The following is a 14,918-nucleotide window of genomic DNA, read 5'->3' as shown; positions in this document are numbered from 1 at the left end:
CAGATAAATGTACACAAATAGAAAAAAATAATGCCTTAAAGAAATCCCATATTCTTATGGGTATAAAAATGTGCAACATTTGGATATTACAAATGTGATAAATTAAAACCAAAAGTCAGCAGCTTACTTTTATCATTTACCGTGGAACATTATGGCTCTCCATTATTATTCCACCACCACTCCTGCATAATACTATTTAGATCAATAAGGTTAGGTTGGAATAAAACTACATTATGAAGCTGGTGAATCAGGACCCTTATTTTTGACACATTTAAGCTTTTCCTGGAAGACCAGATGGTTGCTGCGTGTTATTCAGATGAAATCTAAAAGAACTAAAATACTCAGCATGCTTTTATTATTGGCATATTTAGTGTGTCACCTAAAGAAATCCACAAAGGGAGATAATAAGCCTTCTCAACTGTTTCACAGTAATTATAGCCCTTGTGATAGTGCTACATTAAGATAACAAAATATAAAACGTGTTTTCAATCAGGAAAAAAAAAAACAACAAAAACATTTGAAATATTTATGCAGGAAAGGGACTGCATCAAACAGGTTACCATCAGTATATTAGAGTTGAGTGCAACAAAACCAAGTTCTGCCTGTGTTTGATACTGCACATTGTACAAAATTTAAAAAGCACATTCTTTGTTCTTACCACAACCTGTAGAGATTTTCACAGGGGTTACCAGTCCAGTTAGATATCGAATATTAAAACAACATAAAGCTTTAGGCACTTGCTTCAAACGTTGCCTCAGGTTTTCAGAGGGACATTTTTCCGTGTACTTACGGTCATTGCACAATGGTCCACTAAAGGAGGTCATGCTGCAGTCACAGCTGAATCCATCCCACTGCTGTAGGCACACGCCCTGGTTTGCACAGGAATCCTCTTGGCACGTTGTGCTGGGGCCTAATGAGAACACACAAAAAAGGACTTGCACTTCGTCTCCCAGAGCAAGGTACTTCCCAGTGGGTCACATTGAGTAGTTGCCAACATCTCAAATCAAATGAGCAAAAAGAGTTACCAAGTCAAACGCACATGAACTCACTGGTTTTGGAGCAGCATGTAACATTAAAAGGGGGGGGGGGGGCTTGCTTTAGTTGTAAGATCACTATGTCAAACACATAAGAATGCACAAAACAGAAGCAGAATTATTCCAGGTAGAGTGGGAATGTTAACTTTGTTGTCAGTTATTTGTTAATCTCGTGTCAGACCTTTAACTGGCTAAACGTTGTCTAAAAACTTCATTATTTCTTCCTGTAAATATATTTCAAACAGCAAAGCCAGATGCCACAGGAATCAAAACTCTGGGATATGAAAGACTGGATAATGAAATAGAAAAATGAAACAAGTTCTAAGAAATAATAAAATGAAGCTATGCTATTACAATTATTTTAATCCCATGAATTATTTAAAATGATTTAGGTCTGAAATTCAGAGCAGTTTGGGATTCTTTGGCTGGAATGTTGACAAGAACCGATTCACATGCTTTGGGGATCCCATGCAGGTTCCTTCTAAAAGGGGAAATGCAGAAAATCAGACTACTAATGAACTGGCATGCCAAAATGTGATATACACATGAAAAAACAAAGCTACTCTATTTCTAGAGAATCATAACTAGACTACTGAAATATAAAGAAATTTCAAAAAGGAATGATCAAAGCACTAAAGCAATCACTATACAAACATATTCAAGACTGAAAGCCTTTATGCAAGCAATGCTGGAAAATGAAGGTTCATTTAGCCCATTGTTTTAGAGGTGTGAAAGGCAAAATCAGCAACGAAACAACACACTTTAATTCTGAAATGTACAGAGCATTTATTACAGAAATCCAACTGTGCATTGGGGGTTTCAGTCTTGTTTAATACACACAGGGCTATCTACCTTGCAAATCAGCTTTCATCAATGCAACTTTGTCAGCAAAATAAAAAAAAAGCAAAATATAGTAAATGTTAGTAAGCAATATTGAAATGGCAGCAAACACAGAAAAAAACCATTCAGAATAAAGTGCATGCTGCTGTTAAAGAGAGAAAGAAATGCCATATAATGCAAACAAATTAATGCTAATAGCCATAAATCTTCAGGCAAGCCAAAATAAGAAAGCAGTAATTTGCCAGTATTTTACTAGAAATATAATGGTTAATTGAGCTGATGACATGTAATGGAGGAAAATTAAAAGTGTGGGGTTTTTTCTTCCTTGGATAGCTATGAATGCTTTAACGGAGTAAATGCATGGCTGAATCCTCACTAGCCCTTTGTCATGTCCAGATACACTGAATTAAAGAATAATTAGCACCATCATCCTCTGTGGTCTGTCTTTTTCTAGGCCTTTCCCTGTGGCTGGTGAATGAAGACTGAAATACAGACTGTGAACCACAGTTTACTATGAGCTCTCACACACATTTCACACTAACTCCTGACACTACAAGGAAAAAAATTGGTTCTGGGATTATAAAATCGTCCCAAATTGTTTTGGAGGAGGCACATCAATATCTGTCTGAAATTCCAACAGCCAGTCATTGATGGTAAAAGAGCAAAGCTGCTCCAAAGATTACATAAATAAATTAAAAATCACACCCCAGAGAGAAGTCCTCGTAACTTCTTTTCCATTAGACCTTCAAGTATCTCAGTGTGGGATTTTCTTTTGATTCGCTGGTATTTAAAAAAAATCCATACCAATAAGATTTAAGTCAGCTCCATGGCCTCTTCCTTTAAACGAGGCAGAGCTCAATCTCTAAAGCAGGGCCTGAAGAGTCATCACTGAGAGGGAGGGCAGGGTACACTGCATCCCTGTCTTGGCAAAATTATTACTTCTATTTTCTCCCATTAAGAGGATAATAATAATACTACTACTAGTAGTAGCAATAATAATAATAATAATAATAATAATAATAATAATAATAATAATAAATACCACCACCACCTATAGCTGACTGCAGCAGGCAGACATTAGTGATTTCCTTTTTCTTTGGGGTTCTGAGCGCAGAAGTTGAAACATTTGGGCATTACATCACCCTTTCTTGAGCAGAGGATTATAATGACAGAATCCCGCAGCTGACAAGACACAAATTTTTCTCACCAGATTCTGCTACTCGGAAACTTTACAAAGCTGAAGTGAAAATATCTGTAGGTGTTTAAATGTTATATATTCATGGATTTATTTACACTTTAGTTATGCAATGTTGAATTTCCTCATCTTTGCAAAAGTAGAGCAGAAGTCACAAGGATTTGAAAGTACATAAACTACAGGACCCTGTAGGCACATTAGGAAGTGCATGTGAAAACACACATTTAGAAAAAAAATATAGATACAATCTCACTAAAAAAGTGAGGGTTTTTTCTTTTTTGTATTAAATTGATTCTTAGCACTCTTGGCTTATCTATATTAGTCATTATTCTAAAATTGCCATCATGACTAGCTTGCATATAAGCATTGCATATAAGCATTTCTTTTAGCAAAAGTAGGATTATTTTTCCCCAAAGAACAGAAAATGACTGTTTAATGTTGGTAAACACTATGATATTTACCCTGACAAGTTAATATTTTCCTATATTTATTTATATTGAAATAATAAGGTAGTTAGTAAAAATACTGCAACACACCCTTATCTAGCACTTTTTCCTTTTTCATATTCAATTTTTAAATATTCTAATTTATTCAGCCTTCACTGCAGACTTTTTAATTGACTGAGTTTGTGATCTCCTTTACATATGTCCTATGTGAGGGCTTACATGCAATATATATATCACATTAAACATTATAAACTGACACATATACGTTTTACAATATATTATTAAAACAAATTTCTTATATTACCTTCAAGTATGTTAATATTGTGATTTTTTTCACAGAGTTCATATAATACACAAATTATATTTTATATGCACATATGCACGGTGCATTTTTCTTATAACTATATAAAAACTGTGGTTGTATCATACTTTATTTTAAGTGGGAAAAGGAAATAAAATTAATTTGACTGGAGGAAAACTCTGTTGACACAGCCTGGCTTTGGGGTTTGCCATTAACAATTCAAAGAGCCAGCTAGCATATTTATCTTTCTAGCTGTTAGCTTCTATCTGTTCTAGTCATTGAAAATTTGTCAAGAAGGTGGATTCTGCCAAGTGGAAATTATGTTTCATGTTCAATGACAGAGATATCTCTCTGCTTGTGGTTGAAGCTTCAAAAGGCAAACCTTCCAACTTGCCACAGCAATCCCCATGGGTGGTCTTGCTCAAAATGTTTAATGCACTTATGACCGTCAAATTATTGAGAAAAATAAATATTTTAAGTACAAAATCTAATAGATAAAATTAATTAGAAGTACATTGCGGCTTCAGAGTTTGACAGTTTGACAAAAGAGAGAAAAAGATTTGTTGGGGTGCTTTTTTCCCCCCCTGATATGCACCTGAAAGTTGGGGAATCCAGTCCCATAAATCTGAAAAACAACAAATCCAAGTGCCTCACTTCTCAGGACAGATTTTCCAGAACCTGATGCCTTAACACTGGGCATAAACCAGCTGTCTTTGGGAGTGGTGGTGACTAACACTTCTGAAATTACTTCTGCTGCTGTGTCCTGAGCTCTCTGGACCTGAGTCTTGGGCGACCTCCAGGGCTTGCACATCCCATGGCAGGGTGAGATCGGTGCAGAACTCTCACTCTGTAAGGATGGACACAGTCCTGGCTGGACACAGCAGCAGAGGTAGGAGCAGCTTGAGGCATGCAAGGGTTTTCTAGGAGGCACCTGAATTCACAAGTGACCTAAATCATCTTTTAGGTGGCAGAACACTTTTTTGGAAATCTGAATCAATGGTCTGCGAACAAAAGACTGACAGATGGGTCAGACATGAGGACTGGAAGTGAACAAGTGAGATGGAAGAGATAACTTGCAAGGTTAAGCAGAAAGGTTGGAAGGGGATATTTCATTCTGTGTTGTTAAAGATTTCCTTCTGCAGGCAGAAGACTTTTGAGGAGACATTTCTCTGAGAGCCAGACAGCACATCTGGTTTGACCAGTTTGTTGTGTCAGGTGATTTTGGTGTTGGAAAAAACTCACTCTCTAGGGTGACAAGAGCTTTATGGCCTTTATTAAATTGTTGGTAGCTTTATAAAATCCGCTGATAGCTGAAGTTGTGCCAGTGGTTTAAAGGGTGAACTCACACACCAGGCCTGTGGCAATATTTCTTTGAAGTACAGAAAATTCATTTAGGAAATTACACAATTTCAAAAGAAGCTATGAAATGCAAAATGGAATTAAGACATACTTTGACTCTCTGGAAGGATTGTGCAGGGATGGAATTGCTAAAACCATTCAGAAAGCAGAATCTAATTTTCCAAACTCAGTGGCGAGCTAATACATATTTTTGCACTCCTGAAAGACATATGCAAAATTCCCATCTTCTATTTTTCTGTACTTTAGTGTCTGTTTCTGTGTACTAACAATAGAACTTATATTGCTAACTTAAAGTAGGAGGTAAAGAACAAAAATGTTCCACCTGTCCAAATGCACTGTAAGCACAAAAAAGAGGAGACGACTTTATCCACCAGGAAGATTTATCTCGTAAAACTTGAGGAACCCCCAACTCTCCTTGGATTTTTACAATATCAATTTGCATACTTAACAAACTTGATATCAAAGTCATTAAGATTCCAACTTGAAATAGATTTTATAATGTCATTTACACATTTTTTTCTGTCCAGAGAAGAATGGCACTTGAGAGAAGGGAGAACATATAAAATTGAACATAAACACAAAATCCAGAATTATGTGAATAAATTAGATATGCGGGGACAGAAAATGTATTCAAATTATTCCATAAACCATAGTAAAAATAACGTGGGATCAAATGACAGCAGGAAAAATAGCTAGAGATTGACACTCCTGAATCAGAAATACACTTCTTCTAATTCTGTCCTCACTTAAATTTCATGGTATACCAGATGAGTCAATAAGAACATAATATTGTGAGATAAAACATATTTATCTGTTACTGATTTCAGATAGAAAGGTTCCTATCAATACTAATCTGAGGGATGAGTAAAAATACAGAAGATAGAAGATTGGTATTAAAAAGTTTCAAAAATTAGCCTTGAATTAACCAACTCAAAATGTCTGCTTTAAAATTGGAATTACTTAGCTAATGTCTCAGCATTAACTAATGCCTGCGTGTTATGAAGATATAAAGAACTTCACTGAAGCTAATTGTTACTGTTGTTATCATTAATTAAAATACATCAGTAGTAAACAAAACACATGAAAAAAAATCTTGCTACTGGGAAGTAGGGAACCTACATTTAACATTCTGAAGTTAACTCGTGTTCTCAGATTAATCTCTGTGCTTTAGGGCAGGCATATGCCTGTCTCCATAACACTAAAAAACACAGCCTTTATGTAAGAAGGGGTGAAGCAAGATCAATTAGAAGCAGGTAAAATATAGTCTCTTGAAATATGGAGTGTAAATATCAAAACAACCCCTGCAGGATTGGCACAGTACTTTCACTATGATATATATATATATATATATAAAAACAAAATGTATATATGTATATATGTATATAAAAAACCAAAAAACAACAAAATCAGCATATTTAATACCTTCACATCCTCTTTCTATTTGGCCATTGCAGAAGAGAGCATCTGAGATGAGGTCAGGGAGCCGTCCGTTCAAGTCAACTGATGCAAGGCAGCCTTGGAATCCCTCCTTTGCGTGCACCAGCTTGGGCAAGGATTTAAACATTTCTTTGGCCACTCCTCCAATATACAAATCACCTGGTGAGGAGAAATAAATATTAGATGCAAAAAAACCCACTTGATCTTCTGGCCTTTTTGTGCTGAACGACAGATAACGTCCAAAAAGTACCCTTTGAAATAAGTGTACAAGAAAGCAAACACTGATAACACGTAAGATACTACAGCATTGCAGGACTGTATTTCTTCAAATGTAAATGTAGACTTCAAATTTGTATGGCTGATTTCTTAGAAGTACTTGGGCATGCTTTCCATGTGTCAGCTCACGTGTTCAGGAAACATGCATCTATTGCATGCTGCACCTACTGCAGAGAGGAGGATTAAATCACAGAATCCCCATCTAGAAACTCATCTAGCACTGGTACAATAGTTCATCTTTTTGTTCAAATAATTGCTATGTAGTTTGTTCATATTATTGTTCAATATTCAGGGAGGCTGGCCACAGACCATGCCAGTGGTGGACACAGCACAGTGAGATAAAAGGCAACGAGATCCGCCTGAAGTCTGTGTATCCAGAATCATCCACTCAGAAGCACACCAAGAAATAAAAGATTGAGGGATACATGAAAAGGAGAAACTTAGAGATACCACTGTTAAACAGAAAAATGACCAACTATCCCCACAGAAACTCATGTGGGAGCAAGGGGAGTTTGATGCCTTTAAAACAGCAATAGGAACACTGAGCAAATGGAATTTTGCTGCCGAAAATGATTCTAATGGCAGGCACCTACAACAAACAGCTTGCTCTGATGAACCCCAGGCAACTTACTCAGGACTGAAAACCTGGGATTTTCTCCCTTCAAGTAATTCCTAGCTCTGTGATAGACTTATTTTGAAAGTACACAACTATAACTTTCCTCTCCAACAGTGAGGGGAGGATGATTTTTGTTTTAAACCAATTCAGGCTCTACATTTATTTCATGTGTTGGGTGTGTCTGGCAGACAGAAAAGTCACCTTTCAATCCAACATAACCATAAGAACCTCCCTAAGTGTGCCTCAAGTGTCAACCTGCAGGTTTAACCAGGTGCTTTCCATACCTGCTGCTGAGGACATTCTGCAGAAAAGAGCCTGGCTGCTGCTTGGCCAGAGAAGGGAGGCAGGCACAGCACAGTCTCTGTTTAGGCATTAAATGCTCATTGGATTTATTTTTTTTGGGTTTGGATTTATTTTTTATTTTAATTTGACTTATTTTTTTGCCTGCACAAATTTTCAGCAGTTTATCTGAATATACATTCTAATCTACATTGTGCTTTCCAGAACAACCCTCAGTCTGGATGATTTTGGAGCCTAGGCCACAAGACCCGCTGCTCTAGTGCCAAAGAGTGTTTCTGCATGACCTCAAATGCAAAATTGCTGCTTTCCTAAGTGTTTGCTAAGCTTTGCAGGCAGGTTTTACAGTGACAGAATGTACAGTTGCCACCACCCCATGTGGCTAGTTTTAATCTCCCTCTGACTGGTGTAAATCACAGGTACACATTTTACTGCTTCTCCTGGCATAATTCTTGTTTGAAAAGGAATGCAATTTAGTGCTGTTTGCCTTCAAGGAAATAACCTGAAACAAATAAATGTCTGTAAGACTGAGAAAAATCTTTAGTCATTACATATCATCCCTAAAAATCAACTGGATTTGAATGAGTGAAATAGAGAGGAAATGGAACACGCTTAGGAAAATGCTCATTAACATATAGAATTTATAAGCAAACCAACCAAAAGTCTTTGCGACCTTTGCAGCATCCTACATTAAGACACCTCAAACTTTATCCATTATATATAGATAATTTGGAAAAGAAGATCTTGCTTTCCTCTAGAGCTCTGAGGTACAATGTAAATCTAATAAATCTGAGGTAAAATGTAAAACATAACAGATTAAAATATGGTAATCCATCTGTTCCCATAAATGGGATCTAATTCATTTACAGCAGAAAGAGTCCTGCATTTTTCCATCTGCTGAACTGAAAATAAAGTTAAAACACTTGTGTCATGATAAAGGTTCTTCATCATTTTCTCAGACAGAACATCTAGAAAGCAAAGCCTTTCCAGGTTTCCTGAAGATTTGTGCCTTCAGTCACTGCCAGCTCAGAATAGAGAGATAATTCATCTCCCCTGATCCCAACAGACTTAAAAGAGGGAGACCATTCCAGAGAATAGTATTAAGAAAATCACTTGTATGATAAAAAAGTTAAACTTGATCTATTGCACATGACACGTGTAACCTCTTTTTAAAAATACACTGTCCAAGCAACCCTTTTTATTCTGTGATTAGTTACATCTTTAAAACCACAACATTTCACATTGATCCCCTGCTAATTCCTGAGATCCATCTCTCAAACCTATTGAGATTGCTATTTACAGTCATGCAGTGGCTGCCAGTTATGATGGATGGCTAGCAGAAATCCAGGTCAGTGTGCCAACATATAAGCTGGAACTCAGAATGAATTCTCCTGAAAAGATACACTGGAACATTGCCAATTAGGTACCACACTCAGTGAAGTACAATATATTGAGTCTAAATAAGCTGCATCCCTACAGCCTACTTACAGTACCTTAAGAGTGTTGGTAATTAGACTGATCTTTTTATACTATTAAAGATACAATTTTTACAAACAATTTTTATACTATTAAAGATACAATTTTTACAGATGTTCTGGGTACTATTTGAATTTTGCTGTTGTTCAAAATAACTTTGAGTTCTGCTTTTAAAACTCAAACGTGCATGTAGTCCACACTTAACACACAAATACATATCATATGTACTGAGGAGCCATACTGGCTATTAGACTTCACCTTTTATAAAGCATATAAAAGTATTTTTATGACTATGAGGTAATCTTCCCAGATTTAATATCAAATGTTTAATACCATATGTGTTTTGAGTTTGCTGCTGCTGGCATGAAAAGCACTTTCTCTCAGACATAAAACTTTGCTAAGGGATAAATTCTGGAATTAAAACTCAAATTTTTATTTTTGTTTTAAATTAGCTGATTTTTTTCACTTGTAATTTTTCTTATCTGCCATCACAAAATGTTTCCATTGTTGCTTTTATTTCAGTTAATCACATGCTACTTTCATGTGCATCTCAATGAAGAAGTAGTTTCCAACAAAGCTCAATCCATTAGACTTTCAGACAAGACAGGATTGCAGAAAATATTGTTAATTAAATTTTACCTCAAACATGTGATGGCAGATATTCAGAAAAGATAAAAGATTTTCCCTCTTCCTATTAAAGAGATCAGAAGAATCCGCATAGTGCAATACAAATTCACAGATTCTCACTTCTTATGTAAGCACAGCTTCACTACTGGAAATTTTACTCCAGAACAAATCCCTTGTTGTGTAGCTGCCTGCTTACAAGTGTGAATTACATGCAAGTTATTTCAAGGAGTAAGGTACCACAGGTCATCAGATCAATAGGACAAGCTTATGACACTGTGTAAACTGGCTGCAGCCTAAATGCAACACTAATGCTACAATGCTACCCACTGAAAATGTGTTAACCACAGCTTCTGGAACTGAAGTTCATGTTCTCTTCCAAAGTTCACTTTGATTTTTAAATGTATTGCTGAAAACTTCTTATATTAAGCCTGATTTTCTTTAATTTATAAAGGAAAATAGCCAATTTATAGAAAATATGCAGCAAATATCATAGGCAATGTTGCAGGTAGTAAAGAAATAGGTGAGAGTGACCCAAGATTTCCTTGTGATCACTAGAAAAACTCCAAATAAAGCAGTTTTTTGAGAGCAGATCTCACAACTCTCCTCTTTTTTTCTTGTGTTAGGAGCCAGTGCACAGATTTTTTTTTTTTTTTTTTTTTTTTTTTTTTTTTTTTTTTTTTTTTTGAGTGGGAGCATTGTTTCCTCTCTTTGTTTTTCTGAGGGAAAAAAAAAATATATATAAAAATAAAGTGTGCTCCAGGCATGTTCTCACTGGCACGTTCATGGCAGGCCAGAGGAATCAGCTGGAAGGCAGCACTCTCACTTTCAGAGCTAGACCTGCTCTTGGCAATGATGGTACTGCTCAGTTATGCCACAAGCACACGTAAAGAGAAGATTTTAGTGGGTTTAATTTGCATCTTTTGCAGGTACTGCAGATCCTCAGTTATTCCTATTAATCTCTTTTCTGACTTAGAGCTGATTTGTGCTTTAATAACAGGGAAATATAACACAGAAACAAATTGCTAGCTAATAAATTAACCCGAGTTCTCAATGTATTCATTATTGGAATCACACTTATGCAAAAGCACGCAGAACACCACACAACAGTGAGTCACACACAACTGTTGGTGAAACAAATGCCAAGTCCTCCTGTAATAGCTCATCTTTTTTTATCCCAAGCCTCTGCATTTCTTCAAAATAAGAACTTTGCAAATGCTAAACCAAAGAAATGTAAAACAAAGATTGAAGGTGCTGTTCTATTTTCTGACTAACTAACAGAAGGCATTAGGAGTTATTATCTGGCACTAGTGACATTGCTGACAGGTCACTTCACAGACTTTTCTCCTTTTCTCCATCCCTGAGAATTCTTACATGATATATGCTGGTGGGCAAAAACTATTAACTTCATTTAACAGCTACCATTGTCTTCAAACATAAGTAGAGAGGGAATTTTTTTCCATGTGTTTATGATGATAAGAATACTGCTCAGGTGTGACTGGTGCACCTGGAGCCCTTAACAAACCAGCAACAGTTTGGTACAGAAGATTTGTGACGTCAGGCAACAATTAGTTTAGCCAGGATATGGTTAGACTTCTTTACTCTCCTAAATCTGTGTGCTTTCTGTACATATCTGGTGTTCATTTCTTGAACACCTTTACTGACAAGAAAGGAAAACCATTCATTCAAATATGGCCCCATGTATGACTAAAAAAAAATTATATATATAAGGAGGAAATACAACACCGGAAGGAATTGTGGCTTGACTTTTTCGTAATCCATAAAGACAATATCTCTGGAATATTTTTATATGCCTGAACAAAAGCATCTTCAAATCCATCATTGTCTCCAAGAGCAGACATTCTCTCCCCCAATCTCTTGTCGTGCTGCTGGTTTTAAAAGTACTTTCAGCTATTCTCCTAATTTCTCTTTCATTTTGGAAGAGGTTGCTTTGACATGTTTCTAACGTCACATTGTACTAAACCACTGCCATGGCTAGGACTGAGAGTGCTTCTGTGGTGTACCAGGGTGGAAGTTCTCCAGGAAGGAGGTGGATAGCCCTGCCATACCGTGGTGGATTCTGAAAACACAGCAGGCATCTCCACAATTCCCTTTACATGACACGTGAAAATACAAAGGGACATTTGTCTGTGGTGAAACCAAGGTGTCAGGCACACTTTTCTCCAAATATGCTAGCTCAAAATGATCAAGCATGAAACAGCTTCTTCCCTCAGGCAGGCAAAGACAAAGGAGGACTGCAAAGACTGAGAAATGCCATAGGGAAAGTCTAATCTCAAAAGAAAAAAGTGTTCACTTTATTCCAATCCCTCCTAAAGCAGATGAGCTGCTGTTACCAGATCAATAGAAATCACTTTGGAGTACCTTAATAATTGCACTACAAACTTCACGGTGGAACTCATCCTAAGGCAACCCGCACAATCCCAACTCATGGTATTTTTAAGGCAACTGAATTGTGAAAATAAATGACTACACGAGCTGAATATGCACTGACAAAAGAACAGATGCCATCCAGGTTGCCAACCAAGGGCTGCTGTCTCAAATGGAAATGTCAGGTGGGCATTCAGGTGTCTTTGACATTCACTGAAACATGGGAGCCTGCTTGGCCTTGATGAGCTTCTCACCTCCCCAGTGTACAAAATCACCCACCTTTTGGCACATTTACTTTGTGCAATAGGCAGAGAACAGCGGAGATGTTTCTTTCAAATTGCAGCACACACTTTAGAAGAGGAACTGGGCCTGAATACTGGATGAGTGGTCATTCTAGAGTCTTTTCTCACCTTCATCAAGCCTGAGTAAACATTTGCTCTTCGTTCCGTATCAAAAAAAGTGTTTGCTCCTTAAAACAACACTGATGAGACATAATTGCTGGTTTTTTTTTCGTAAACCAAGAAGCCTGCTGTGATCATAGCCCATTAATAAACAGAAGAACTGTTGACAAAGGCTTAAATGCTGCATCCACACAGCTTCTGCAGCCCATACGCTCCAGCATATGGCTTTTCAAACCCCCTTTGCAGCAGAGAATATGCACTTTGCTGTGCATTCACAGGCTTGCTTGGTGCTAGAGCAAAGCTTGACTGAATTTTGTCTACCACTTGAGGGAAAACATGAAAATGTAAACTCAGTGTTTTATGTCCACTCACTCACTTCAAAGAGTCCATTCTGTAGCTTCAGTATTGATTTGTGGTTGATGTCTTTTGGTTTTGACGTGATTTTATTTTTTTTTTTTTAAGAAAAATAGTATTTTCAAATAGTTTTCCTATTGGAGTGATGTGTTCTATCATTTTTAAGCCCTCTCTCACCTAAGGAGGGAAAGGGTGGCTAGTTTACTTGCCCAAGCTCTGCTGAGTTATCTGTCCTTTCAAATAGTTCAGGCAAGAGGGTGTTTTATGATGTGACAGGTGGTGGCTTTCATCTTTCATGTTCTCTATACTGATAACCAAGCAAGGCAAAATGTTTACAGGCAAATACAAAGAAAAAAAAAATAAAGAAGAATTTCTAGGTTAGCAAGTCACTCTTTTGGGAAGGAATAGAGAAACTGATCTTTTCACCCCAGTTCTACACTGCTTTCAGTATCTTGCCTGAATACCCCATTAAATGTATTAGGAAAAGAAAAAATAAAAAAGGCATCACCAGCACTGAAATGCTGACTTTGTAGGTTTTCTTCAGGCATCCTTATTGGCACAATAGTATATATTGTAATTATTTGTCAAGAGAACTGAACTTTGAAGATATTTCTTCCTTTGAGTGATACTTTACTGTTCTTTTTAAAATTTCACTGTAGCACTGCCTCGTGGTCCACACTGACAGAAAAAAAAAAAGGCAAGGAGAATTAAGAGGTACCAGAAAGAATTTACAGTTGATGGGTGCACCAGGAGCAGTATCTTTCACTTGCCACTAATTTCCATGGCAGTCCACAGTGGGGATACAGGTGCTGCTCCACCTCCAATCTCCTGATTCCATCACACCACGCAGAACTACACTGAAGACTTTTCAGAGTCCCACAGATTCTTCTGCCAAGAAACTTTCCCTTAATTGGACAGCTGGATGTGCCACCTCTTGGTGCTCAGATTTCGTTCTTATGACAATTTTTGACTCAGTTTAGTGCTCCTCAGGGATTACACAAATGTGCCCATGGTTCACAGGCAAGTAAAGCTGTGTCATAGGAAGTGCTGGTGTGTGAGAAACAGCAACCACACAAACGTCCAAGTACTGAATAGACAAAAGGAGATAGTCAAAAAGTAACTGCTCACATCTGAAGACATCTCCAGATTAAAATCCAGCTTTTCCCCAACAATTCTCTTCTCAAAAACCATTTTTTCCCTCACAAGAAACAGTCTCACAAAAATCATTTAACATTTTCCTGACAATAAAAATCCTCACAGCCCCAGCCACTCTATTTCTCTCTGCTTGTTTTTACCCCCACACAAGACTAGATGAAGAGCACTGGCATTGAAAAAGATTAAACAGATGTAAAACCAAAGCAGTCTGCTTGTGCAGTGGACTGTGAGGAAAGCTGGTGATGCGTGTTAAATGGTAAATAATAAAATCTAATTGCCATATAAATGTGTGTGGCAATCCATCTCCCACATAATCAATGCTAGGCCAATTGCTCTGCACGGGGGGGATGGCCGTGGTGGAGAGGTGAGGCATTCAAGCACATCAAATGTCCTTCATTTCTTTCCTGTTCTGACCACTTCTGGGGACTGCACACACCTTAAAAATAGGCAGAATTTAACGAAGCTGGCATTTGCATGGCGTAGTATATTCAGATCTCCCTTCCTCCTGCTATAATTTTTTCACTCTCTGCTTTATCAGCCAACACATGCTCTTAGCAGAGCTTGCTTCCAAAATAGTGAGGAATTCCTCTTTCCAGCAGACCTACTAGACCTCAGAGATGATGATCTGCAAAATTCTTCCTTTGGCTAGAGCTAAAGGAAGCTCCACGTAAAGCTACCAGCCAGCTGAGATGCTAAACATCCTCATTTTGAATGCAGGC

General features: G+C 37.3%; 1 protein-coding gene across 18 annotated transcripts in view; it reads right to left on the bottom strand.

Moving 5' to 3' along the window:
• The window catches only part of NRXN1 (neurexin 1), a 673,696-nt gene that overhangs the window by 338,067 nt on the left and 320,711 nt on the right, over window positions 1-14,918 (bottom strand). For 17 of the 18 annotated variants that reach the window (XM_053937300.1, XM_053937282.1, XM_053937289.1 and 14 more), the window contains 2 exons: window positions 6,598-6,771; window positions 791-910 (listed from right to left, as the gene is read on the bottom strand). In XM_053937300.1, coding sequence (XP_053793275.1) covers window positions 791-910; window positions 6,598-6,771 — 294 coding nt within the window. Of the gene's footprint in view, window positions 1-790; window positions 911-1,886; window positions 1,914-6,597; window positions 6,772-14,918 lie in introns of all 18 variants that reach the window. The other variant, XM_053937286.1, reaches the window with a different exon arrangement.

This window comes from Vidua chalybeata, chromosome 3 (assembly GCF_026979565.1).
Source record: "Vidua chalybeata isolate OUT-0048 chromosome 3, bVidCha1 merged haplotype, whole genome shotgun sequence".
NCBI classification, from domain to species: domain Eukaryota; kingdom Metazoa; phylum Chordata; class Aves; order Passeriformes; family Viduidae; genus Vidua; species Vidua chalybeata.
The sequence above is the reverse complement of the archived record's forward strand: the minus strand, read 5'-3'. Positions and strand labels throughout refer to the sequence as shown.